The 27865-nt window shown below is 42.0% G+C and overlaps 4 protein-coding genes across 14 annotated transcripts in view; 2 read left to right on the top strand and 2 right to left on the bottom strand.

Annotated features, from left to right (window-relative positions):
* Positions 1-2363, top strand: part of DOP1A (DOP1 leucine zipper like protein A) — a 63467-nt gene extending 61104 nt beyond the window's left edge. For all 9 annotated transcript variants that reach the window (XM_065833309.2, XM_071806819.1, XM_065833310.2 and 6 more), the window contains one exon: positions 1762-2363. In XM_065833309.2, the coding sequence (XP_065689381.2) occupies positions 1762-2067 (306 nt within the window). In that variant the 3' untranslated portion in view covers positions 2068-2363. The remainder of the gene's footprint in view (positions 1-1761) is intronic.
* PGM3 (phosphoglucomutase 3) lies at positions 2355-13705 on the bottom strand. Of its 2 annotated transcripts, none has more exons than XM_065833314.2 (13): positions 13588-13705; positions 12715-12920; positions 11902-12086; positions 11343-11410; positions 10903-11036; positions 10551-10746; positions 7952-8109; positions 6955-7038; positions 6067-6165; positions 5620-5736; positions 4846-4968; positions 3925-4098; positions 2355-3357 (listed from the first exon to the last, which is right to left on the bottom strand). In XM_065833314.2, the coding sequence occupies exons 2-13, from the start codon at positions 12916-12918 to the stop codon at positions 3271-3273; spliced, it is 1629 nt and encodes a 542-aa protein (XP_065689386.2). In that variant the 5' UTR covers positions 12919-12920; positions 13588-13705; the 3' UTR covers positions 2355-3270. The 2 variants fall into 2 exon arrangements, with proteins under 2 accessions (XP_065689386.2, XP_065689387.2); XM_065833315.2 differs by having other exon boundaries at positions 13607-13705.
* A 454-nt stretch (positions 13706-14159) lies between these two features.
* RWDD2A (RWD domain containing 2A) lies at positions 14160-17255 on the top strand. Of its 2 annotated transcripts, none has more exons than XM_065834246.2 (3): positions 14160-14542; positions 14796-15014; positions 16267-17255. In XM_065834246.2, exons 1-3 carry the CDS (start codon positions 14366-14368, stop codon positions 16942-16944), a joined length of 1074 nt encoding a protein of 357 aa, XP_065690318.2. In that variant the 5' UTR covers positions 14160-14365; the 3' UTR covers positions 16945-17255. The 2 variants fall into 2 exon arrangements, with proteins under 2 accessions (XP_065690318.2, XP_065690317.2); XM_065834245.2 differs by having other exon boundaries at positions 14410-14659.
* Positions 17256-20117: 2862 nt separating this feature from the next.
* ME1 (malic enzyme 1) overlaps positions 20118-27865 on the bottom strand; it is a 165938-nt gene continuing 158190 nt past the window's right edge. The window contains exons 13-14 of the mRNA XM_065834243.2: positions 22109-22207; positions 20118-20476 (exon numbers count right to left, since the gene is read on the bottom strand). Of these exons, the coding sequence (XP_065690315.1) occupies positions 20318-20476; positions 22109-22207 (258 nt within the window). The 3' untranslated portion in view covers positions 20118-20317. The remainder of the gene's footprint in view (positions 20477-22108; positions 22208-27865) is intronic.

Here is a 27865-nt window from a genome sequence, read left to right as displayed (position 1 = left end):
ATACCATCACCTCAATGCCCTGGGCACTATTTAGCTTCCTGTAGCAACTGAGAGATCAGTCTTGTAAGAGGACAAACTTGAGGGATTTTTTTTAAGTGAAAGAATCATGAGAGCCCTTATTTTTGTAGATAACTAAAAGAATTATTTTAAAGTTGATTTCCTATATAAAATAGATTACAAAAAGTTAGTGTTACTTCTAAGAAGGATCATTACTGCAAATTATTATAAAATTAAGTTGTAAAATCATTTTTACCAAACAGCAAGTGTGAAACACACAATCCCTCATCCAGTCACTGTCAAATTAGCTGTTGTTTTTAGCATCGGAGGAATTAGTGGTGATTGCCAAGATAACTGCCATGAGGAAATGGCTTGGACAGATTGTATTTCATTTGTCAGAGAGAGAATTAGAACTTGCACGTGCAGCCCGTTTGATTGTCTGCTGTGTAACACTGACCCTGGCTGTGCGCTGCAGTTAGTCTGTGCTCACCACTGAGTAATACCAAGCACCATAGAGAACACATACAGAGAAGCCTGTCCTCTGTGAATCCAGTGTGAAATTTTTAAAGGAGAAACTTCAGAAACTGGTAACTTCATTAGAAGTAGGAGGCAGCAACATCTCTTCCTGTGTTGGAATAGTCTTCTCTTGTTCTGTTTCATTATGAGTGTTTCTTTTCTTGAGACTTTGTGGAGAATACAGAGTAGAGCTAAAACAGCACTCTTCTGTGACCGGGAGCCAAACCACCAGATTAAAATTCAACATGAATGTATTTAGTATTTTAACCTTATTGCTTTTTGTGAAATGGATGTCATGTAGGCTCCAGTTGCTTCATCTAAAGGGCAAAAACTGTTATTTGCAAAAGTTTCATCTCTTGAGGAAGATAAGTTTGCTCAAAGGCTGTGCAGTGGGTAACCCTCACCTCTGCTCTATTCCTGCTGCTGCCCCTTCCCTTCGCTGTCCCTCCATCACCAACCGGCTCCTCCAGAGCTGGGCAGCCCCTGGGGCTCTCGCACCCCTGCCTGGGCAGAGGTGGATCAGGAGGTGGCTCTCCTTGATGTGGCCTTTGTGCTCCCTTTCTCTTCCTTGCAGAATAAAAACCAGCATTGCTGGAACTCTGGTTCACTCTAGGTGGTCTCCCATGCTGGTTTGTCAGTAACAGTCCAAACAAAGTGTTTGTCGTGGTGATATCTAGATTTGAATATGATTTTTGACACACACAAAAAAAAAAAAATAGTGAAGGGTACCTTATAAGCAGCTGGGTGTTAGTGCTCAGGTATTTTAGCATGCAGATATGTAAGGCAACCCTTAACAGGGGGACTGACACTGCCTGTGACACCTGGTGTGTATGACTGCTGCCTTCACTGGTGGGGTTCCTGAAATTCTCTCCTGTGAAATTCCCTCCATTAAATGAAACCTGCTTAATCAAGTTCTTCTGAGAACTCACAAGTACCTGAATCATTTTCCTTTGTGAGAACTTCCAGTCCCTGCTCAGAGCCTCTACGTGTGTTACTGCCGATACTTAGAACAGCACAGCTTTGCTTGCAGTGCCAGCCTGTTCACTCCCAACCACCGATGCTGCAAAGTGCGGAGAGGAGAGAAACAGGAAATCTCCTTTGAAAGCTGCACACCAGCAGATGTGTATGTTGGTGATAGGCCAAATATTTTTGGAATATGGAAAAATACTTCATTAGGCATTAGTCTTACTTTTACCTTTGCTTTTTCTGTTTTATCTTGTATTATTTCCCATTTATCTCTCTTTACAGAAGAACCCGGAGGAGGACAGCTCAGGAAAAACACTCAGTTGGGAACCAGGTCACTTGCTTTTAACCATCTACACTGTTCGCAGCATTGAGCAGCTTTTGCCTTTCTTCAATGTGCTCAGCCAAGTTTTTAACAGCAAAGTCACAAGCAGATGCGTTGGACACTCAGGGAGCCCTGTCCTTTACCCCAACTGCTTTCCAAGTAAGGACATAAAAATGGAGAACCTCAAGACCTTCTCCAGCAAAGCACGACAAAAGATAGAAGAAATGGTTGAGAAGGATTTTCTTGAAGGTATCATAAAAACATAAACCAAACTGGTACTATTCACCTTATATGTAATGTAACTATTTAAATGAAATATGTATCTTTCCCAGTTGTATAGTATTCTTTTCTTACTTTGTATGTAATGAAATACTTAATGTTGTATTTAAGTTAAATATTTGTAAATAAGAGAGAAGTTCTGGATGTGGCCTGAATCACGTTTAAATATTGGTGGCTCATATTGATTATGGTGCCTACTATTTACAGTACATGTTTTGTTGTCTTGAGTTCTGTCTTTAAAAAAATCCTAAAAAAAAAAAAAACAAGTTGCACATTTTTTCAATTTGTTTCCAGTTTATTTGTCTTTTTTTAATCAATTGGAACTTGTGCTTATTTAGCAATCTGGAAAATGCCATCATGCCAAGAGTTAATACCAGACCGCCTTGAAAAACACATTTGTCAGAGGTAGGTACCCTGAACCCATCTATGCAGAGGGGAATACTTGTGTGTTTAAAACATTACATCCTCTTGGCCCCATCCCTTCACACTGCTCAGGAGTAAGGGCCACAGAAAACAAACTTGGCACTGTCCTCCCGTCTTAAAAGTGATTATAAATAGTATTAGTACAATATGTTAATTTTGTAAAAGTATCCAATGAAGATATTATTGCAATGATATATTACTATTTGCAAAATGCTCTTTCATTATGTTATTTCCCTCTTGAACTGAGGTGGACTGAATCTCAAGACCAATGCCAAGCTCTGCCTAACACTGTTTGCCCAGGGACGCTGTGGTTGCTGTGGGAGGTGGGGTGATGCTTCTGCAGCAGCACGCTGTGCTGCAGCTACACAGAGCTGCAAGCAAATGCAGCTGCTGCAAGCGTTCTGAGGAAGTGGGAGAGAAGGTCTTCAGGCACAAGGTGACAATAACCTACAAAGTAAGCTGGGTGGGAACAGGATTCCTTCTGGGCATGGCCAGGCCGCTGCCTGTCAAGAAGTGAGGTGCCTCTGTCACTTCAGCTTCAGAAGTTACACATACTTGCAGGGGAAACATTCAGCAGCAAGAATATCTCATTAAGAGGTAAGTTGCTAATAGAGGTAAAGAATGAGCAGAATAATATTCTGCTCAGTACTGATTAATCTTCACTATTCTCAGGAAGGGTTGGGTATGTCCACATGAGCAAATGGTAAGAAAGTAATATTAAAGTTTGTAACTTGACTTATTCTTTTTAACTGCAGTTGTGTCACTTGTTATATAGGCTGGGGCGGTTCTCCTCTTCCACCTGCGAGGTGGTAAACAGCAAGGCTGACTTCATGGGCAAGGGCATCCGTGTTCTCCTGTGGAGTAATTTAAAAGTTGGTTACATTGGTGTCAGTGTGAGAAGGTTAGAGCAAGGATGTGATGTTAAGGCAAGCGTTACCCTGCAAATGCTCTGCCATCCTCGGGCATCTTCTGCCACTGTGGTCATGCTGGCAGGAAGAAGCAGGCAGGAGCGTTGCTTTTGCTCTCAACTTTTAAGTTCACATGTGGACTAATTCTTAACCACAGACTGATGATTTTTTTTGTTTTGTTAGTTGTTTTGTTGTGTTGTTTGTGTGCTTGTTTTGTTTTTTTAATTTTGCCTATTATGAAATCATGCAATTCTCAGAAGGCTGACTTTCTTGTCCAAATCTCATCTAGTGTCAAATCTGCCTTCATAAATAGTTAACTTTTAAACACTGATAACATCAAACAGCTCTTTTGTAAATAACAGCCAGAGACATTTTGCATTCACTTGCAATCACCTGCTAAATGTGATTAAATGAGGAGTATGTAAACATACTTCTCCCTCCATCACCCAATACTAAGCAGGAGACTTTAACATAAACAACTTGTATATGAAGTGGATTTATTTAAGCTCTGACCTGTGTATCTGCTTCAGCGTATATTCTAACTACATCTTCTGTTCCTGATGGACGGACGAACGCCCGTGACAATTTGTACTTCTTTACAAGCGCATCGATTTTCTCCTGTAGTCCTGGAGGTGTAACTGCCCGCCTCTCTGCATCTGTTGTGTCAATAACTTGCCTGTCTGCAACCTGCAGCATCAAAAACAGACAGTTTGTGTGCTGGAGCTGTACAATGAGAGTGGAATGAAAAAGGTCACAGTTAAGACAGAACTTCGGGATTTTATGTGTTGTGCTGCCTGCAGAAGAGCTCAATGTGGGAGTTCCCAGCTTAATTCTAACACTGGGATCCCTACTCAATTACTTGGCAGGTATTAACCCAGTCCTGATAGGACTCAGCTGCTTGCTTTGCCTCCTTGGCTCCTCTCTGAAGCTTCTTCCAGTAGATCAGAAGAAAACTCATCTGGTTCATTTAGAACCCAGAGCTCCCTTATGGTGCCTGATAGAGTGTTACCATGCAGGAGCCTGTTCTTGAGCTCTTTGAGTACTGGAGAAGATAAAGAAGTAAGAACTTGAATATTCAAGTTACACAAAGTGGCACAGCAATTAAAATCCAGCTGCCCAGCAGGCAGGTGCCTTAGAATTTCTTTATTAACTTTCAAATTAGAAAAAATCCTATTTTTCTAAGTTAGAATTTGAATAGTTCAGGTTTTTCTATTTAATACAGTTGGCTATTATTTCACCATTTGTATAACGTATATTTTTATTTTAGTCCAAGTGAATTTCTGCTCCCTCATCGGGGTTGCTTCATGGCTTGTTGCCCTTTAATGGGCTGGTTTAGCTTTAAAACAAAGCTTATCTAAATGTATGCAGGCAAGAGCTGCTCCCAGCAGGGTCTTAAGAGGCTCCAGTAACCTGAGCCAGCCAGGTGTAACTCACCTGAACCTTGAGCAGCCGGTTGGGAAGGTCAGTGTAGATGGCATCCCACTGTTGCACTGTCAGGCCTTTCAGAGCCAGGATTGCCTCAATGACCAACATGTCTGAGATAGCATCACCAACTGTCTGTTAAGAGGAAGGGAAGAAATACTGGAGCAGTCAACAGGGAAGAAACAAAGGTGTGATTTGATCAAGAACCTTCAGCTGAAGAGAATGAAAATGCAGCCAGGCTGCCTTGCCTCAGCCTGGGTAGACGAGGCTTTTGTTTGGTTGGAGGGGTGTTTTGTTTTTCTCTCCTTTCCCCGCTGCACCTGTGGTACGAACACCAGCAGCCATGTATAGCTCTGCCAAGGGCAAGTGCCCGGCCTTACCTCTCCTAAGGAGCGCTGTTCTGGGGTCAGGATGCATAAGGCTCTCCCCAGATGAGAAACATCTGTGCCAAGATAAGGAGTCCCAAGAGTGTGTGGACAAGGGCACTGGAACATCCCCCTCCTCCCATACTGCATGTTGAATCATGAACAAGTCACATCCTATCACTAGGTTCCCATGCTGTCCCACTCCCTCTTTGGATGCCAAAGCAAGCCAGGAGACTGCACCAGATGAAAGCATCTCATGAGAAAGTATCACACCTTTCTCAAGAGGCCTGTTCCTGCACTTTTCTTCTTGGTCCCTCTCTCATGGCACCCCAGCTCCTGCCCCAGTGGCCTGACTAACCTGCCTAACCAGCAGTGTTAGCCCCAAGACTGTTAATATAGTGATTTGGTTCTCAGTTTTTACCTGATTAATCAGGTTGATCATGTTTTCTAGCACCTTTGCTGCTTCTCTTTTTTCATCATCTTTCTCCTCTTTTGCAAGTTGTCGTATTTTAGTTTCAGCAGCTTTACTAAATAATACCTAGAATAAAACAATGAGAGCTTGTAAAGATCAGCCCACATTGCAAATTAGGATACGTGCAGCAATAAGGAAAAAAATGTTACCATTTAAGCCCATATAACCATAATTAATGTTTGCTACCACGAATTCCCATCCCCATGTAAACCACAGAGGAGATGGTGGCAATGCTATGATAAAGACAGAAAGGGGAAAGAAGTCTGTTCTCAACCAAAGAGAGAAAAGTCTTGTTTATAAATATAAGCAGAGAGTGAAAATACCTCCTTCTCCAGCTAATCCAACTAAAATTTTGTATATATTGTCTGATCTTATGCATTACTTGCTCATACTTACTGTACCATGTCCATTTGCCTCAAAATAAACACCAACATCGAACTCCTGGGCCTTGTGATGCAAGTGCTTCACTCCTGTTTTGACACAGTGCACGGGTACCTGGAGCCCAAGGATATGCAGAGATGAAAACAGGGCTACATGCTCTCCCGGAGGGGAACTGAGCACCAACATGGGGTAGAGACTGTTACAGACTAACCTGAGCTAAAATTATCCATTATTTCTACAGGCTCATTAAAAATATTTCATTTATTTAAGTAGAAATAAAGACTGGGGTTTTTTTATTAAAAAAAACCTCAACAAACAAGCAATAAGAACAAAAAAAAAAAATCCAACAACAAAAAAAAACAACAAACCCAAACAAACAAATAAAAAAAAATCAACAAAAAAACCACCCACACCAAAAACCAAACCAAAATCATGAAACAGAAAACCCCTAACCAGGAAAAACTCAATTCATTTTATAGTTTCAGGGAACATACATACCAGACTTCTACCTTAACTGAAATCATAGCTCAATTTCTGTAGGGAACAACATTTAGTCTGTTGCACAAATTGAAACAACCAGTGTCAAAGTATCAAGGAGCCTTTACTGATGCTATTGAAAAGCCATAAAATCCTCAACTTGTTCCAGAAGTGACAAGTGATTTTGTTTCACTTTTGCCAAACTTTATTTTTTTTTTTAACTAGCAAAAGCTGACCAGAATTTTTTTCTGCTTTGCTATCTCACGTCTCTTTTACCACCAAGAATTTAGTTGCTACAGCGGGTTTGAAACGGTCATTTATTTTAGCCTAGTTTAAGTTTTCCTAGCAATCATATTACGGTAGTATTTATTTTTAAAGTAAACAACATTTGCAGGGAGCTACCAGGGGAAAAAAAAAGGAGAATACCTTCAGTGTTTCCTCAAGGTAGCGTGTGGAACTCCCATTGGCGTATGCTGTTTGTACCACTGCCATCTTTATGGTCTGTCCCACCTGAGCAAACCAAGAAATAAAATTGTGTTACTGCCTGACAGGCACATGGCCAGACAAGTAGGATACATGGAAGGATAATCAGAATTATTATTAAAAATATGTTCTCTTACAGACACTTAAAATTCCTGGGCAGCAGAGGAAGGCATCAGCTCACAGACAATTTCTACATGTTTAAAAGACAAAATGAATTCTGGTCATGTCTTTGTACACCACATGTTTTTTGCAAGCTCAGTGCACTGGCCAGACACACGGCATTACATCAGGTCACATACCCAAGCAGTAGAGACAAAGCTTCCAGTGCAAAGCAAGCAAAGGCTGGTGGCAAGCACAACTTCTCCTCACTGGCCAGCTTCTCTGCCACCATGCAAGAAGTTAGCTGGTCTCCAAGAAAACAAAACCAGGATACCTTGTCTAGGTTTGGTATCACAGATGCCAAGTCTAAGAGGGCTTCTGAAAAATAAACGCTTTTTCTGTCTATCCTCTGTGGGAGAGGATGCTACACGGCAGATAGCAGGTTTGGAACAATGACATACAAACCACTTTGACAGCCACAACCAAGTTCTCATGCAAACGGAATGCCCAGCCTTCATAAAGTAAAGGACTGAACCCAAAATTCATGAAAAATTTATAAAAGATAACAAAAGTGAGAGAATAGAATATCAATGTTTTACACACTGAAACTGGAAAAGTTTTCTCCCACTAAGAAAAGGTTCCAGGTTAATATGTCAGTGCTCAGATTGTTATTTGGAATGTGGAAGTCACACCCTTGTAAAAACACCATTTTTGAGGTACAGGACTGATCTCTTTTCAAATTGGGTTTATTTTAGGTCACTGTACAAACCAACACAGCTTCCTTAGACTATTTTACACATTACAAATTAGTGTCAGCATTCATTTCATACATTAATGTTACCTTGGCAAGAAGTTCTTTAAGGAAGATACTAATTAAAGTTGCTATTTTATCTCCATCAATTAGGTGAAAATGGCCAGTTTCATCCTTGTAGTAGTAAACAATTCTGTCTGCATCACCATCAAATGAGCAGCATCTCTCATTGGGCTTCATGTCGAGCCCTAGTGCACATAGAGGTACAAATGCAACTTAGAGATGATAGAAAAAGATATAAAATGTTTAAATTATTCCCAGTGTCGGTCTTGTGTGGAAGTTAGTCCTGTGCAGACACACACACACACACACACACAAAACACTAATGCTCTGAAACAGACATTGCTTCTAAAAGAGACTCACAACAGAGAAGCTGTATTGGATGGCAACTGAAAAGTGCATACCCAGAACAAAAATATAAATATCAAAAATGCAAGTTATTATGCCACACCTTCCTCCCAGATGTAGATAAAAATCAAGTCCCAGAACTACTGTGTGTAGTCACCTCTCTAAATGCTGGAGATAAGCGCTGAATGTCAGTAATGGCATAAGGTTGCAGCAGAACACCCACCCCTTTTCTCACCCACGACAGAGCCCACCGAGCCGCACACATCACCCACAGACCCAGGCAAACTGCAATTCCCCTGCTGTGCAGCAGAGCAAGTCAGGCTTTGCAGAGGAACACCTGGGTGGGGCCCAGAGCAGTGAGCAGTGGCCACCTGAGCTCAGTTGGACACGGGGCACTTGCCTAGCCTCCCCCTTACTCCTCTGAGCAGGGCCATGACACACCATGTACCCCTGGGGGTGGAGGCAAACCATGCTTGGGCAGAGCTGTGCTCCAGAGCCCCCTCACCAGCATTTCCTGGCACGTGGCAGGTCCACTGCATGCTCTTGGTGTAACACTTCTACATGCTTCACCCTCCAAGACATATGGGAAACGACTGTTTTTCCCTTGCATCAAAATTACTTTTATTGGGGAATATTTCAGGCTTCTTTAATTTTATTCCATTCCCACTTTCCAGACCTGCACCTCCCCTTCACTCCCTTTCACAGAGGAGACCTGCTTTCCTAACACAAGAGCCACATGCCAGCAAAGCCACCACTGAAGTGGCAGCAATTACAACAGGAGGTGGCACATCAGTCCTACTATTGAAAAAAACCAGCCCCACTCTAAAGCACCCATCACCAAGATTTCTCAGAGCTGTACAAAACAACATAGAAGTGGATCTGCTGGCTATAAAATATCTCATGTTTAGTTTGCTTGATATTCAATTTAATGCATAGCGAGTACCTGCCTCAAAAACTTCCCAGGCTTAACGCCAATAGAGAAGTAGCTGTAAAGCTGTCACCACCTCACACAAGAACACTGCACAAGAATGAACTGCTCTTTTATAGAGGTGCATCTTGCTTTTCTTTAAGAAAGATGCTGGCCACATTAACCTCAGATTCCATTTCTCAGGAACATTCTGGCCATTCCCTCGGCTGATCTCAGAGTCCCTCAGGAACTCAGCAGGGAGCTCCAAAGGTCACGCTGCTGCCAGTAACCCCTTCTTGGAAAACAACACTTCAGCACACGAGCTGGAAAACTGGCCCATGTTGCTGACACCTCATCCTTCAGAACACAGGAAACTGCACCCCAGTACTTGCCTGTTTCTTCTCCTGCACGCCTGCAGTGACACAGGACAACACATCGCACCACCACTGAGGTCCCCTGGCTAAAGCATGAGGTAACGGCAACTGCAACACTTAACAGGTTGAGCCTTCCTATGACTTTAAACAGGCAGCTCTTACCACTTAACACTTCAGAAAAATCAGAACATTTATTTCAGTGAATAATTAGGAAGCCACATTTTCTTTTCAGAGCAGAGAGAAATGACCAAGGAGTCTCCTCTCAGTCCCAGTTAGAGCCAGGATCCAGATGTGACACACCAGCATCCATCCCTGGCAGGGACTGCTGCTCTGCTGCTGCCCTTCCTACATTTCTCCAGCATGCCAGCAGCGTGACAAGAGGGAAACGACACCGTACCCTGGTGATCAGGTTGGGCTGGCAGTTGCAGTGAAGGTGCAGTTGTCAAACGGAGAACCCAGTTTAGCCTCAAAAAAACTAATATCCGAACTAGCCTGCTCCCCCAATTCAGGGATTTTCTTCTATGCACTTTGTGCAGGAAATTGGTTGAAATAATTTCCTCACTGGTTTATGTCAATCAGTGAGTCTGCTGGCACCAAGTTGTTAATTATCCCAGCTCTTCCTCAGGAACCCGGAAAACTGTCTGCAAGCCCAGCCCACAAGCTAAATGTTTCTTGATAACATAAATGGAAGTAAATAACAATAAGCCAGTCCTGACTGATCTTTGGACACCACCAGCTTAACATCCAGACCAGACTGTCAAACATATTTCAGCAAATCAGAGACATACTGTACTCCTCAAAAAAATTCAGACTAACATAAACTGGGGATGTGCCAAACCCAGCCGTACAAGTCTCTCTGTTGCGCAAGCAGAACCATTCATGCAATCACTTAGTAAGAAACAGAGTGGTCAGCTTATCTGAAGATGATATGCCAATGCTAGACCCTGCGATTCTAGGTCTGGAGAGAAGGTAAAAGGATATAAAATTACTGACTACGTACCTCTAGGTGGTTTCTGGTGAACTTTCACAAAATCTGCACCACATAAGTAATTGAGTTTCTCCTTGGTTCCATCATTATAGAGGTGAATTAGCAATTCCTGTGGCAAGTAGGGCTGCATTTCTGACAGTTTCAGGGCTCCTATTCCATTGGCACAGTCAATCTTCAGGTGTCTCTGACTCTCTCCAGAGCCAGGAGACTTAGCACAAGGGAAGAAGGGGCAAAGTGAACTCATACCCTAGTGAAACCACATCCAGAGGCATGCTGAATTTGAAACTTTAGACCCAAACATGCTAACAAACAGAAGATATTCATTTTGTACATTTGCATGAAGAAGACAACACCCAGTATTCACCTTTTTTATCAGTTCCATAAAAGCTTTGGATAGTTTTTCATAATAACCTTCCAGCGTTGCTTTCCCATACTGCCCTTGGGTGTTTTGGCAGCAGACCATATAATGTAGCTGTGGTGTTGTCACCAGACCATAATCTAGCATAAAATAAAAAGGCACAATATTCAGAAGTAGAATACTAAATTAATTCCTCCTTAAGAGTTGTATAGTACTTGCTATTCTACAATAAACAAACAGACAAATACAGTGCAGGAAATGCATATTAAATTTTTCAAGTTCTGTTACGAAACGATGAAACCCTGCCCCTGCATTAAAGCCATACGAATACCCTGAAATCAGATCCTTACAAGCAAAAATGGAAATGGTGTCCTTAGAGCAACATAACAGAGTCACATTTATACAAAAACTTGAAATCAGACTAGAATTGCAAAGGTTTAACATACCGTGGTACTGACCACCTAGAACGGAGATACCATCTATTACTGACCGCGAAAGTTTCTCACTGCTTGGCCTGGAAAACAACAAATGCAAATGATAATGGTTGCAGAAGACATTTACATATGGACTTGGGAAGGAAGCACATGTAGAAGATGACTCTACAAGCTTCCTGCTTGTAGACTTAAACTCAGTGTGAAGAAAGCCGTACTTTTTTCTACTGTAGGCACCTTCTAATAAAGAAGTTGGAAAGCCACCACCCCAGAGAATTGCAAAGACAAGTAAACTGCTGAACACAGGCAGACATCACACGGTACCCACAAAAAAAACCCCACAATTAAGCATCCTGATCAGAAACAGTGCTAGGAAGTGCTCATAACTATCAGGGAAGACAGGAAGAGCACTGGAAAAATTTGTTTATTGCTATAATCATAAAATAGTAGGTAGCAGACTAAGCATAAAAAAAGCAAAATCTGGCTGCAGAGGGGTAAACATTCAAAAGCAGTTGTGAACAAAATGCTGGGACCTCCGTAACAGCAGCATAATTCTACAGCATCTTTTCATTACCTGGTGTCTCTGCCAATAAAAACTGAAGCATCTTTGTGCTGGTTCACTGCTGCTTTTTCACAGATATCAGTAACTGTTTCCTGCAATTCTTGCTCCTCTGCATTTGCTAGTTGTGTGGCATACTCTTCCCAGGAAGGATGCAGCATTTCTCCAAGGGGATCAACCAGCTTCACACCATTATCTTCCTTAGAAGAAAAATAAGAACAAAAGATAGTAAGCCTAAAAGTGGGAAACCTAACAAAATGTCTTTGAAGACAGCTGACACATGGTTCAATCACATCGTTTCTTTGAATGTGGAGCATTTCCGGGATGTCATAGCTTAGCTCTTTATTTAAAGCTCCAACAAGCCCCCAAAATTAGCATAACCAGCATATTAAGTAACTAACCTCTTTCCCCTTACGACGTTGGTATGAAATTCATTTGACATTAAAATGACAAAAGGGGAGATTCTAATAACCTGCAATGCTCCATAGAACAAGTCTAAATGCCTGATATATAATTGCTGCACCCCTTTATTTTTTAAACTTGCACGTTTTGCTCAAAGCTTCATCACTTGTCAAGGGTACTCCTAGCTTGCCAAAGTCACAAATTTCCTACATTACAGAATCTCCAGATGAGGGAAAATCATGCTCGTGTGTACAGGGAAAAGTAACTTCAAAGGTGCTGGAGATCATATTTAGAGGGAGCAGGCTAAACACATGATTTAAGCAGGTCCAGGTGCCCTCAGGATCTGATCTCTCAGCGCCAGGAAGATCTTTGATTCCACAAGCCTGATCACATCTACTTTCTTTTTAAAGTAAAGGTTGGTCTTACTTCAGGATTGTGAGATGCAGTAACCATGATGCCAATCGTAGATGCCACGGCTTTGGACCTAAGAACGGCCAGCAAGCCCATGCGGAACATGACATGATCAAGCTGTTCAGCCTTGGTGCGAAACCCGGCAGTGCCATACTGAAGAGTAAGTCCAGGAGGCTTAGGATGCAATGCTGAGTATTTCTTGAGGGTTTCAGAATCCATTTCTAGAGAAGGAAGTAACACAGACACAAGTGATAGAAGTTGAGTCATTATAATTAGTTTCACATTTTGCACTCTATTTAATTTTGCAGCCCGCAGATATCTTCAGCTGTTCATATCAGATCCATTGGTGAGACTGTGAGGGGAACCACTACTAGAACAACCCATGACGGGGACTCTGCATTCCTAGTACAGCACTAGATAAACAGAGCTCGACCAGATTTCACCAGATCACAAACGATGACAGGATTTAGGTGGAGAGAGCTGCAATTCTCGAATGGCTGGGTCCAAGGATCCAAACAAAGTTATGCAAAGGGCTGGCCATTTCTCACTGTAACATTAACCACCCAGTGCCCTCTGCCACGACTCCATACATTGAGTTCAAAAGCAGCTTGTCCTCCCTCTTCGAGCCCTGACAGCCACAGGAAACCCCTCAGTAGTGTCACCTGGATGTTCTACCCGGGTCGCGGCTCTGCTGAGCTGCGGTTCCCAGCCCTCCACGGGCACCTGAGGCGCTGGCAGTCCTTGGGCCGGGAAGGACCAGCCGGACACACGCCGCCACAAGTGGCTTCAGCAGCCACCTCCCCACACGGCTGAGAGTCTCGGGGCCCACCCAGCACCGCGACCCAATGTTTATCCCACCCGCGAGGGACAGGATCCCACCGGACCCACCTCACCCGGCGCCGCTCACCTGCCCCCGCCGCCGCGCTCCCCTTCCGCAGCCGGCGCTGCCACGCCCCCCAGCCACTCCCCGCCAATGGCAGTGCGGTGGGCGGGCACGCCGCCGCCACGTGGCGCAAGGGCCACACCCACTCGACAATCAGAGCCGGGGCCGAGGTTGAGCCACGTCCCCGCGCCCAGAGAAAATCCGACGTTGACGTCAGGAAAAGTGTCTTCAGGAGCGAATCCGCACAGCCCCGCTGGTGTCAGCGCACGGACCCGCACCAGCCCCGTGTGCCCACGTATACAAACGCGGCGTCTCCATTTTGTGCCCTTTCCTGCCCGTACGTTCGCTGGCCCGGCACGGCCTGTGAGGCTCTGCCCGGGTCCGTGGGGCACTGGGTACCAGCGGTGCCTCGGGGGCTGCAAACGCCCGGCAGTATGAGCGGTACCTCAGGAGAAGCAGCTGGCACGTCCCTCAAGCCTGCCATAACGTGGCTCCTCACCCCGGGCAGCCCGCCGCCCTCCCCCGCACCCCGGCCGCGCAGCCCCGCGGGGTTCCCGCCCAGGCTGCGTTTCCGCCAGATGCTTTTGGGAGAGGCCCCGCGGAGGGGGCTGAGCTCGGGCAGGGAAGCCCCGTGCCCGCCGCGGCGTCTCACGCCTTCACCGCAGGGATTTAAGACAGAGCGGGTGACTGGCAGACAACGGCGTGCGGCCCCGCACGGAGGCGACTCAGACACCGAACAGCCATCCCGGCCGCGCCCCGCGTCCCCCCCACCGCTGAGCGCGCATGCGCGTCTCCGCCCGCCCGCGGCTCGCGGAGCGACCGTTGAACGGCCGCGCTGAGGGCGGTAGCGTAGCTTCCCCTTCTCGGCGGCCCGCATCGGGCAGGCGGTGGCGGCGGCACGAAGAGCCATATGACCGCTTCTGCCTCCGCTCCGCTGGGGTTGTGACCTGTGCGGGCCAGGTGAGGCTGCCCAGCGCGCATGCGTGACCGCGACTGCTCCGTGGCCGCGGGGCTGCAGCGCTTTCCCTGCGCCAGCTCGGCTGGGCCGTGCACTTGGGAGGGACTGGCTTCTAAAGGGTTTGTATCCAGTCCTATTAAGCGCAAGTCCTGTCCTTAAAAAATCCCGGGGACACCGGGCGAGGCCGGCTTGTTGGGCTGCACGGCGTGGTGCTGAATCTCGCCGTATGTTAAACAGCAGGCCTTTCGTTCCCAGGTGTGTGTGGAGGACAGAGCGATGGCTGTCACAGTGAGAGAGTGCCTGGAGCTCCAGCTGCTGGAACTGGAAATGCTCCTTTCAATGTTTCCCAAAAAAGGAGAAATAAATCTGGATGAGGATGCCATGCGCGGAGTGCAGCGCTATCTGAGAAACGCAGATGGAGCTCTACCAGCACAGCTCGGATATTCAATTGCTGTTGATGTAGGGGAGGCTAAGGTGAGAAGTTCCACATAGATCCGTGTCATTTTCTTTACTCCTAGCGCAGACACTTAGAAACTCTGCAAGGTAAAAAAGGGGGAAGTCCTCCCACTAATTTCTGTTTACTGTGTTTGTTAAAAGTAACAAAATACTAATGTTTTTGAGTCTTAACTTGATTTGAGCAAGAAAGGCTGATAGAATCACTGATGGGAATGGATATCAGCGGCACCAAAGCATTCACAAGAGCTTAGCCAGCATTGTACTTATATGAGGGTTGTTTACTGGTTTACAAAGAGTTGTGTGTTACAAAGGCAACTCTTCCTTCATGGGAATACCTGCGTTGGACTTGATTTTATTCTAGCAAAAATGCCCCATTACTTTTCCACCCCTTGCTACATGTACTAATATTCATTGATCTGTATTTCAAATAAACTACTGTAAAAATAGCCCCAGATAGCAGAATACTATTAAGAAGAGTCACACAGACACTAAAAAACAGCCTATGTACTTGAGCACAAACTCCAACATTTAGAACATAAGGAGTTCCAATAATTTATCCAGTTGAAGAAAAGGTTATGTATGACAATTAAGCGATGTCAATACTTGCAGAGAAAATATAGCCATTAGTGTAGGTCTGATGACACAATAATGCAATGACTAGAAATTGGAAACCAACAAACTCACCCTAGAAGTATATGCATTTTCCTAGGAATAAGGATAATTAAACATCAGAACAATTTACTGGATAACAAGGTGGCCTCATGATTATTTGGAAACTTATGTACAGGCTTAGGTATAGTTCTAAAATGCACCCCTTCACCAGCTTCAGAAATTTTATGAACTGCGTAGGGAGGGCTTCTGCAGGAAGTTTTTTTCCGTGGCAGAGTATCAAGGAACCGAGAAAGGTAATCAGTCATTTTACAAGTCTCAAAAGCCACTTGCCCCTTCACTGTGACAGACTGGTAGTTTATTGCTGTAGCAGCACTGAGCACATACTGAGAGCATGTAATAGAAGTATTGTAGAAGTACCTTCTTTCAAGCCATGGTGTTATTTCTGTAAACAACAAAAGATCAGATAGGTTGGGAAGGTCCTAGCATGGTGCAACAAAAGGAAAGGAGTGGCCAAAAGGGAAGTGGAAGAAGTAATTCCTGCCTTTAGGATGTCACAAACTTAATTCCTCAGAATCTGCCTTTGACAGGGAAGAAGAGTCTAGCATGTCTTTCAGCAGCTGAAGAATTTCTTTGTGTGTGTGTGTATTCTGTTTTTAAGGAAAAAGTGGAATTGCAGGTACTGCTGCCTCATATGTATCCTCACGTAGCTCCTCAGCTTTTTGCAAGATCCAATGCCCTGCACAGGCAGCAGCAGTTGCAGCTCAACACTGGTCTCACTGCTCACATCACCTCTTTGGATTCAGGGGAACTGTGTATATGTGAAGCTGTGCAATGGGTGAAAGACAACAGCCTGCCTTACCTGGAAAACAGCAAGATCTCTTCTGAAAGTGCTTCAAAAGAAGTCATAGTTAAAGAAACACTGCATCGCATGTGGATCTACAGCCATCATATATACCGTCAGGAACTGAGGAAGAAGATTTTTGACTGTGCAAAGAAGTTAAATCTGACTGGCTTCTGCTTAACAGGGAAACCTGGTGTCATGTGTGTGGAGGGACTCAGAGAAAACTGTGAAGAGTTCTGGCATGCTATTAGGTATCCCAACTGGAAGCATATTTCATGCAAGCATGTGGAGAGTGTAGAAACAGAAGGAAGCATTGATAATCTTCGTCTCTTCCATGCATTTGAAGATCTGCAGTTTCAGGCACATGGTGATTATGGCCTGAGGAATGACTATCACATGGATCTTGGCCAGTTCCTAGAATTCCTGAAACAACATCAAAGTGGACATATTTTTCAGATTCTATTTGGTGTTGAAGGCAAACTTTCAGACAAATAATTGAAACTGTAAGGTGTTCTAATTCTGGACAGCAAGAGATGATGCTAACATTGGAATATTGTGCCTTATAGCTACTGTGCAAAGGGAAACTGTTTAACATACGTGAGTAATGGTTCAGGTAGCTAATATGAGCTTCTGTTCTGAATTGCCACATATTTTTCTGAGACCCTAAAACTGTCATTCGTCAGTACAAGACACGCCTCAAAGTGCTTGCAAGGTGATAAACATCCCACACTCTAGTATCCTGTCTCACTTACACTGTACTGTGTGTTATTGAGCTGCAGTGCAGACCTGTAGTTAACTTCTACATATAGTTGAAGTGGCTGCAGTCACAGATTACTGCGGTTTCCAACACAGAAGCACACTCAGCTCAAGGAAATCTCACTGCTACATTCATGAATTAGTGTGTGCAATGTTTTTCACTACATCTCAAAGTATCTGCTCTCACTTCATTCAACTAATCCATGAAATGCAAAGGTTTGTGTCCAGCCACAGGACCAAGTTTTGCTTCTAAATAAAGGGTGAGGCAGGGCAGGGGGAGAAAGAAGTCCAGATGACCTGTCCCTTGAATGCCTTGCGTAGTACGTATATTGCCAATACCACCATTTTTGCAATTCTCTTCCTATCATCTCCTTGTGGGCTGCTTATGTTAATAGTAGTTTTTCAGCTGCTCAGCTCCTGACATTTTACATTTACATTGTTAGGCCAAGCACCTTGGAAATGAAAATGTGTAAGATGAGACAAAGTTTAATGTTTCCTTTTCCCCCTACGTTACAGAAGGAAATACATGTAAAAATATAAAAATGAAAACAAATATTGTATACATTAAATAAAAATCCATATAACTTTACCAATCTTTTCTATGTCAAATGAGTACTGAGAGACAATTTTCCAGTAGCTTGTAACAGGAAATGATATTAATGGCTCATTAGGCAGTGTTTTCCTACAGGGTAGTGTGCTGAGTGTGTATTTAGATGACAGTGAATTGCAGTTGTGTCTTCCCATTTATAATGGATTATCCTGTTTAAATGTCATCAATATAACGTACATGAAGAATGCTACAGAAAAGTCCCCAGTAGCTGTGCCTTAAAGAACCACCAGCTTACTGCCTTCCACTTTGTCACTGAGCACTGTAATATGAAAACTGGTACTGAGCAATAAAAGCAGACTTAGTGTTGAGCTGTACAGGTTTGGCTGTTCAAATTTAAAAGCCAGGCCATTTAGACAGCAGCTATTTAAAGACTATGTTTCAGTACACTCAGCTGATGATTACAAAAATAACAGATATTATTTCAATAAAACACAAGGGAGTGTTGTAGTACTTTTTACATAATAATATATTTAAATACAGAAGACAGCAGTATTTCTTGTTACTCAAAATGACGATGAATGTACATTCTTTCTCTCACATTGCTTGTATGACCATAACTTTGGCCAAAAGCACAGTGAAGCAAAAAATGTTTACGGGTTCCCCTTATGCAGTGAGGGAGAAAGTGCCTCTCCCTCTTGTGAATTCAGGACCTGCAGTCTGCGGCTGTGGCAGAGCTAAGGGGTTGCACAAATAAAGTTAATTTTTGGTTTTGTAGAGATAATCTCAAGCGTGTCAAATGGTTCAAGCACAAGCTGTTTCCAGAACTGTCCAGAAAGTATATTACATTTTTCTTGGAGTGGTGATTCTGTAACAACTAATAATTCTTTGGGGTTTTTTTAGAACATTGATGTATGAGCGCAGATTCCACCTGATCATGACTCAAAACATTTTGCATTCAGTCCTGTTGGGAAGCTGCCAAATGATAAACTTTTTTCTTTAAAGTAGCAAAACTAACCAGTTTAGAGTTAGGCCTTATCCACAAGATTTCTACCAGAAGGAAATGGGAAATCGGTGCAGGAGGACAGTCAAACAGTTCAGAGTTAGAGCTGTCTATAGTTTTATTCTGAGCACAAGCTTTGTTCATTTTTTCTACAGGAGGAAACTGCTGACAGTACCATCCAGTCACGTAGCCTCCTAAGGAAAACCACAGCCTCAGGACTTCTATTTCTGGAAATGCTAATTATGAATTCAGAATAATGCAGGTCATGAGTAGTGTCCCTGGATGCTTCCTGTGAGGTTTGCAGAAGGAATCACTTTTTTTTGGTGGAAGAATAAGAGTCACTGCGAGGTATCACTTTTGATAACTGTTAACAAATGGGAAATGGGAAAAAAAAATAATATATCTTTAGTTCACTTTAGTATACATTCAGCATGTCAAGTTCTCAATGAAGTTGTAAAAACTATTTTAAAGACCATACTGAAGAGATTAAGCTAACCAGATCATTCAAATAGTAGTAAGCAAAAGAAACAATCAGTAAATACTATAGAATTAATAAAATGTATGTGCTCTCCGCATAATGATGGACTCTTCCCCCATAATAATTATTCATTTAGTAGACCTCAGCTGGGTGATTAGAGAATTTCTTACAAAGAATAATACTTCATCACATATGTTGTGTGTTTAAAAATACTTTGGCTTCAAATATCACAGTAATTCATTGGGTTTAAAAACATACCACTAGCCAGATGACTGATGTTTTTAAGAAAATATTTAAGTCAAAAAACAAGCCTATTCGTAACATTTTGATACTCCTTTTTTGTCAAGAACATGGAGTCCAAGCGCTTCCATGAATTTGAGGCCAAACAAGTGCAGTGTATCAGAACCAGTTATCTTGGTGGGGGAATTAAATCTTTTGATCATTTACAAGACTTTAGCTTAGCAAAGTAGTATTAAAATACTATAATTAGATGTGAACAGAAGGATCTGCAGGTTCTTGTTAGAAAATTTTCATTACTCCACACAGGAGTGACTAATGAGGCTTTTCTTTAGAGGAAAACATTCTAATCTTACTGTTGGTTAAAAGTTTTGTTGTTGTTGTTGGGGTTTTTTTGTTTGTTTTGGTTTGGTTTTAAATAATAGCGTGACAATTCATGCAAATTACATTGTGACCTGTAATGGATTAAAAAGTCATAATATGTATTTCTTAATTTTTCGTGGTACCATTTGTCTGCTTAAGTTCTCATTGACATTTGTGACAAAGTTCTAAAGATGCACCACTTATTTTGATAACAAAAAAGATCTGTCAAACTCTAGTGTAGGATATCTCGGTTAAAATATCAAAATAACCAAACAACACAAACATATTTCTCAGATTAATTTTTATTTTTCTGGTTTATAATTAATATGATTTCTTGATCTGAGTTCCTAACAAATATTACAATTTAGAAAAAAAAAAAAGTTTTCTGCATCTTAAAAAATCAGCTATTCTTAGGCGTCCTAGGCAGAAAATGTTCTAAATATTTTAATGTGTTTTAAGTGCTGTTAGTTTGTTCAGTAAATATTTACAGTTTCACTTTCATGGCTTCTTCAGGCCAGGTATAGGAGTCAGCCACAAAGCAATTATAATCGGTGCTGTAAACCTGAGAGCGAATGAAAGCTTCGAGGTCCTCAGGCTGTGGGTAGGTGGAGGCAGTGTTATTCCTGTAGGCTTCTTCTGCAATCTGGAAAGATGCATTCAAATCCTAATTAGTGCTGATAAACTATTTGAGCACATTTAACAGGATTTAAAAGTAGGACGTAGTTCAAAATCAAGTAACCTCACATATCTGAAGAACACCTACTTGAGAAAAGTCTATCTTTTGACTGGACATTCACCTAGGAGACAAAAGAAGTTTGACAGAGTGGCTTTTAGCACCAACACTCTTTGGAAGGATCTGCTTCGAACTGTGTTTGGCAAACAGACAAATGCTCCTACTTTGAATAAAAGCAAGATGGTCTCCTTCCTGCTCTCCTTGGCTCTCCCTTTAAAACAAATGTTTTCACTTGGTGAGAAGCTGAGATCCTAAGTGGAAGAGTTACTGTATTTAGACTTCCTTTCTTGGGTTAATCTGAAGCCCAACCTGACCTAACTGAGAAGCACTTTGGGTGTTCATGTTCATCCTCAGGTCTGTGCCCATAATTATCATGGTTGAATGAGACCTGAATTTATACCTCAACACTTGGTATTCCAAAAAATTTTGAGAGTATTCCTCCTCTGGAAAAGGCAGAGGCCATCACTAAATCTTTTGGGCTGTATGAGACAGAACAGGTATTTGCAGGAATAAAGTTTCAACAGAGATCGGGCAGAAAGAATTGTTTGGTAACATTTTCTCTTTCTATATTTTATATAACACACAATTAGAGTAGTTTCCATCACTGTGTTCCTGCCAAATGCACAGGTAGTTTGATTTAGCCTGAGGAATCTATGTAACATTTTGACATCTACAGAAGAAAGTTACTACTTGCCTAAGAAGATGTGAACTGCAAGAGGGACTTTAAAAAAAAAAAATCCACAGAATAAGTGAAGCTAGGAAAACTGTTTCTTGCATGAGGGCTCTCTGTTATTCTTTCAAAAGAGTATGCAATAAGTGGAATTATTCACAGTAGGGTGACCAAGAGAGAAAACATAATTGGAACCAAAAAGATCACAGAAGACCAGCAAAATAACCTCCTAAAATGTTGAAAAAAACTCTCTAAAACACAGAATGAGGGAGGAACTGGGATAAAATACATTATTTGAAAGCTTCCTCTTCTTCAGGGCAGCCCAGTTTCTTGGCAAACTGCAGGTTTAGGTCAGTTACTGAAAATCCATCTGCATCAGCTCTGTATTTGCCAGTAAAAAACAATCAACTGAAGAACCCCTGATCCAAACCTGAGCCATAAACAAGCAGCACACCCTGTAGTCAGTTATTCTGATAGGCCGGAGTAAGGATGCGAACAAAAGGGAATAGTGCTCGGAGTAGGGTGACATTCACTCTCCTGACAGGCAACGGATAATCACGAAGGGGCAGAACCCTTCAGCTGTGCAGCTCATGTGGCTGTGAGCCTGGGGACCTGTTCCCAACTGGTGGAGAGTACAGTGTGAGCTCTGCAGACATCAACACTTGCTATAGCTCCATATCCTTCCTTCACATATTCAGATTAAATTTACATTTATGAATTTAAATTGAATACTGAAACTGCTAGTTGTCAAAGGCTAATTGACGTAAACCAGCTTCAACTTGCTTGAAGCTCTGTTAGTTGGCTAAATAAAATGCTCAGTTTTATTGAGAGTGTGGGAAGAAAGGAAGCCGCAAAAGAGCGAAGTGACTTACCCTCACAGCAATTTTCACCGACACCTGCTGAATAGTGACTAACGGAGGGTACAGACGACCTTCCTGTAAATTCTCCTCTGAAACCTCCTGAGCTATTACCTAGAAATAAAGCAGACATGTTTAACCTGAAATGCAGATGCAACTATGGCTTTATTAGACAGTGATCCAGTCTTAAGCAAACAAATGTTTTTTCTTTGGCAAATCATACTGATACTCCTTAATCCACCCAGGCAGTATTTTTTACAACCAGTCTTATCATGAGGAGTAGCTACACAAGAGCTAGAAATGTAGGGAGTTATGCTCTTTTCTCACTCAGACATTAAGACTTATTAAAGTTTGAGTAAGTATGACACACATAAACTAGCAAATAGCTCATTGTGAGATAGAAATTCCAGCCATTAATTGTAGTTGAGTCAAAGACTTCTAAAATTAAAGAAGCACCTGTTCTGACAGTTGTCACCCTGTGCAGAGAACAGAGCTGAAACCCTTTAAGTGTAAAATGCTTTGAATAAAATTACTGATGGCTGAGCCGGTTTGTTGTGTGTCCAGCTCACACATTTATAGCCTGTATGAGATTATAAAAGTAAGTATGGTCAACCACAGAACAAAGTCAAATCAAAGTAGCATTCTCCAGGGTCTTCAAAGCCCTGCTGGTCACTGCAGTCAAATGCAGAAACAGAAGGTCTAATGCTAAATTCTGGCTTCCTGGGACAGAAAAAAACCCAGTGCTACTAGACAAAGGCTGTCTACTCCACTGGAACACTGCAGTGGGTCTCTCATCTCAACCATGCCAAGTAAGTAAAGAAATTGTTTTGCTCTTTGCTTGATTTTTCACCAGACTGACGAGGGGAAACAGGAATGATACAGAAGTTCTGATGCACGTCTGAGAGTACTGTTGCCTCTATGGCCTGAATATGTTTGCTTTGTGTTCCTAGCAAGACTGGAAATGTTTTGTTTTCATCTCCTGCAACGAACAGATCAGGAAAGCATGGCAGGGTGGAGAAGTTGGTTTTTACTGTTTCTTCATTGACCATATGAAAAACCTTCTATTACCATGAGGTGTGAGGATGTATTCTGCAGAGTGAGCAGAGACACTGCTTGCACTGTCTGCTTATGGGCTTGCCTGATGATCTTCCTCTATTCCTACCACAGATACCTCCTAAGAAGCAAAAGGTCCCGGAGCTGTCATTGAGTCTAATGACATTCCTGATATCATTAATTAAAATTATTTGTCATTTGGGGATCTGAAATAGAAAACAGCATTTCAGGGTGATCCAGATTGGGATTTGCTGAGCCTGAGAATCAGCTGATGCCAGTTCGCTAACCTGTCTTCCACTTTGTAATCTCTTTGGTAGACTTGAAATTTTCATTTCTTTAACTGCCTACCTTTCTACTATCTAGGGAGCTGGGAGTTAGAACCAAATCTAAATACCTTCTAAGCAAACTAAGCACAAAATTCATATATTAAAAAATGGTCTGACTTTATGCAGTTTTTAATAGCTGCCTTCACTAACATTCTCTACACAAGTTATTAAAAACAATTAAGAGAGACTTGTATCAACAGAATCCAGATTTTAAGTTTATCTATCTTGCTTTGGGACAGAAAGGAGATTTCTCGGGGGGGAAAAAGGGGGAGACACACATCCCTTGCCCTTTGAATAGCTGAGAACACACAACAGTCAGAAGAAAAGGAGGTTCTCTATACAGTGCAAGCCCATAATTCTTAAATCTGTTGGAGTTTATGAGCACTTTCCATTGATATTTAGTACATCAGGCTTGCTCCTAGAGTATATCCTTCTGTTTACTTTCATCCAAAAGGAAACCAGTCCCCCTCCTCTCCCAGGACCATGCTGCACTGTGGACCAAGGTGGAGTGTGTAGGGTCACCAGGGAGATGTGCTCAAGAAGACTATTCAGATGCAAAATAAGAGATTAATGTAGAGGTACTTCTGATGTCCCTGTCAGCAGAAAATATACATTTTTGTGCAATTACAGCTTAGATAACAAAAGGTTAGAACCAAGTCACTGATTGGTCCAGAAGTGTGGGGATACTTGTTGCATGTGATCAAGAGGTTCTGGAAACACCAGGAAAGTCCAGGAAACACTGTGAAATGAAACAGCATGGCCCAAAAAGAAAGCAAGAAGTGCACTTCTGAGGGAACAGATTAGGAAGATACTTGAAAGAGAGGACCTTGTATATGTTGCTTACAAACAGCTTGGACTGAGTAAGAAGAGATGCCTGGCTACCATCAATTCATGCTTTCTGGCAGATCTAGGTTAAAAGTTTGAATTAAAGAGCAAACACTACAGTAAACTCCAGATTCAAAGAGAAACAATGTTCTCTTCTGCAATCCACCCAGCATGCTGGTAGGTGTAGTAAGTTTTTCCAGTCAGAATGGAAATGCTAACAAGAGCAACAAGAGATTATACTCTTGTTGAGTAAAACGAGTAAAGGAAAATTATTTGTTTACACAATACAGCAGAGCTAAAAACCCACTAGGGGGAGCTAAGACAACGTGAAATCTAGTTTTTTTCTTTCCATAATAGGAACTAGGTTATTTAAAAACGATAAGCAGCCTTTTGATAATAAAACAATATGTAGATCTGAATGTGTGACGAGGAGCTTACAACACGAGATTTCTCCTGTTAGCAGTTTAGTGGAGCTCTGCAGGAATTATGAAGTCTGAAGAAATCACGAGCAAGTTGCTGTTAATCTAATGCATCACTGAAAAAAATAAAAAAGGTTTCAGGACTAGAGCACTTCTGTTTTGTGATGGGATTGATACAAAACAAGTAACAAAACATCTGGCAGTGCTTGAAGTGGGAGAGGTATCAAGCTTAACTATACAGATGCCATGCTATTCCTTCTGACATACTCCTGTAACAGCATGTAAAACTATGCAAAAACACAGAAACAAGCATTTTCAAAGAGAATGACACCTTGTTCATGAGGTCTCTGAAAAATGCTCCTTGAGAACATCAGTTCAGTGGCAGGGGAAAAAAATGATGAATCAACATTTTTAATTATTAAGAGAATAAGCGGTGACACAGAAAATGTCATTATACCAATGCAGAAATCCACAATGTAACATCGCTTTGAACAGTGTGCATTTTCACTTGACCCACTTAAAACAAGAATGGGAGAGAATCATGAGGGGTATAAAGAATAATAAGGATGATCTAAAGGGTTTTTTTGTACAAGGAGACAAAAAATAATAAAACAGACTTGGGGAAAAAAAAAAAGAGAGGACTGAAAGAGAATACAAAAGGCAACTGAAGGTGAACATTTCTCGTGGCACTAAAGGGAACCCAAATCATCAGACAGCAGCAAATCATAAGAGGAGAGTTTCTTTTTCAACAGAACTCACAATTAAATTGTGACACTAATTGCCAAAAGACCTTCAAATGTATAAATATGTTTAAAAAATCCGCTAGGCTCATTTATGAAAGAGAAAACCACACAGGGATAAAACATCCAGTGTAGGAAGGCCGTAAGTACAGGCTGCCAGAAGCTGAGAAGCCATTTCAGCAGAAGGATCACTCTCCATTTTCCCCTTATTTATCCTCTTTTCCTCAGCTTCTGCTACTGATTACTTTCACAGGAAGATACAGAGGTATTTGGATCTTAGGTCCAACCCAGTATAGCTATGTTCATGTTTTAAATTTTAATTAATTATAGCTTTTAATAAATAAATCAGCTAAGCCTTATTGCAGAACCTCAATGAAAGGCAGCCAAGATAGGACAAATGGCATACAGCAAGTGGTGGCATCTTGGGTTTTGGAGGATGTATTCTCTATAATGAAAGGATTTAACAGGATTATTTCTGGAGCAACTTAACTGTAGGTCACACATGCCAAGAATATTTCATTTAGTTCATAATTCTCTGTCCCTTTTGTTGTGTTTGGTAGGACTCAGAAGAATAGGTAATGTCCCTTGTCATCACAGAGCAATTGCCTGAAATTAAGAGGTATTATGGCACACAGTACCTTAGATTTATCATCAAAAATCAAAGTTACATTCTATTTTACTTGGCAGGAAGAAAAGAATACTGAAAGTAGAATTTGCTGTAGTTACAATAAGCTATTTGTGACTTTTATCAGATTTGAGAGGTGGCAAAGCATGATGACAGGAGGTTCAAGCAGGCAGCCTGGGCTGCTTGGTGTTTTATGCTTCCTTTTTTCAGGTAAGCTACTGCTACAATCTGAGAAGGTCTCTCTGTCTAAAATGCACCATTCTGGTACTTTAAATTTTGCAGCACCTTGGGCACTTCCATTTCAAACAGAGAAAACTAACCAGTATTCTAAAATCCATGTGAAACTCTTCTGATTTCATCCCTCCTTTAAAAAAGCCAAGAAAACTAAAGAAAAAATCACTTTTGTCTTTGTTTTGTACTGTAATTTCAGCTAAGGGCCTGGGCAGCCCTCCTGGCTTTCACACCCCCGACACCTCTTCTGGCACAGACTCCTCTGAAATCCACCTGTTGTCACCTTGCTCAGGAACCACCTGCAGCTCACCCAAGCCCCCATCACACGCTGTCTCTCACACAAGCAGGGACACCAGATGTACTGCTCTTAGCTCCAGCCATCAGGCCAGCAGCTACCCACTGACCTTCCCGCCCACAGAGACTTTCCATGCAAGAAAAAAGAATAGATTTTTACACGGCAAACTTTTCCACGGATTTTACTAGAGGATGGCATTTATGTACCAAAACCCCTACCGACAAAGTCATCCAGAAGAGAACCTCTACCTCAAGAGAAAATTTAAAAGCTTCCTCATGATCTCTGATACCATTTTACTTCCCTGATTGTTATGTTTCTTTGTTCAGAACAGATTTTTTTTCTGACTTAGTAGCCTGCCACTTGAAACATCATTCAGTCCACATGTGTGTCACCTTTCATCCAGCAGCATTCTGTTTATAGGAACCATTTCACCCAAACCAAAGTGAAGCAACTTCTAGAAGGAAATAAGGCAACTGTTTAACACAGCGGTTTAGACCAACAAGTGAGGATCAGTGTACCCAACTGAAATTACAGGGGAGGATTTAAAGGGAGGATATAATTACTCCAAGACTTACAAGATGGATCATTGCCCTCCTAAGATGGTTAAAGCCAGTGGAGACAGTCTGGGCTCTTTACTAATTTTAAAGACGGAAATTGTGAATATCTTTCTTATTGAGGGCAAGCTGCTGGCAAACTTTTTAAAATATGCCATAGTATGCACCTTAAAAAAAAACCTGCAGAAAACCAACAAGGGCAGTGTGCAAGTGCTCATTCTTCTCCCATACATGTTGAAGATACAATCCTGTGCATTTATGATGTCCTACTGTAAGACTTTGAATGTCAGATTTTGAACAATCAGTGGAAACAGGTGGTGAATGACTCTTAGAACCAAAAGTGTTTGCTCTCTGTTCATCTCTTGCTCACTGAGTGGAGATAAAGGAGAGATCACATGTTGGATAATGTCAGAACAAAGATCATTAAAAAATTGCCTTAAGAAAGAGAAGAATTAATGCAGAAAAGGAAAAGAAAGAAAACTGGAAGAATAACATGGCAATTTTGTCAAACTCTGGTGCAAGGAACCACAGAGCAATAGAGCACTGCCCTCACCTGTTAACGAGGGAGGTCCACAAAAAATGATGCCAACAGCTCTGCTAAATGAAATTCAAATGATTTTTGCAAGCAAAACACCCACAAAAATCACCCCAAACCTACCAACATCTAGCTATAGTTCCTTTCAATCTAAAATGAAACATATGTG

Source organism: Patagioenas fasciata, chromosome 3 (genome assembly GCF_037038585.1).
Source record: "Patagioenas fasciata isolate bPatFas1 chromosome 3, bPatFas1.hap1, whole genome shotgun sequence".
Lineage (NCBI taxonomy): Eukaryota > Metazoa > Chordata > Aves > Columbiformes > Columbidae > Patagioenas > Patagioenas fasciata.
Note: the sequence above shows the minus strand (reverse complement) of the source record. Positions and strands in the feature narration are given on the sequence as shown.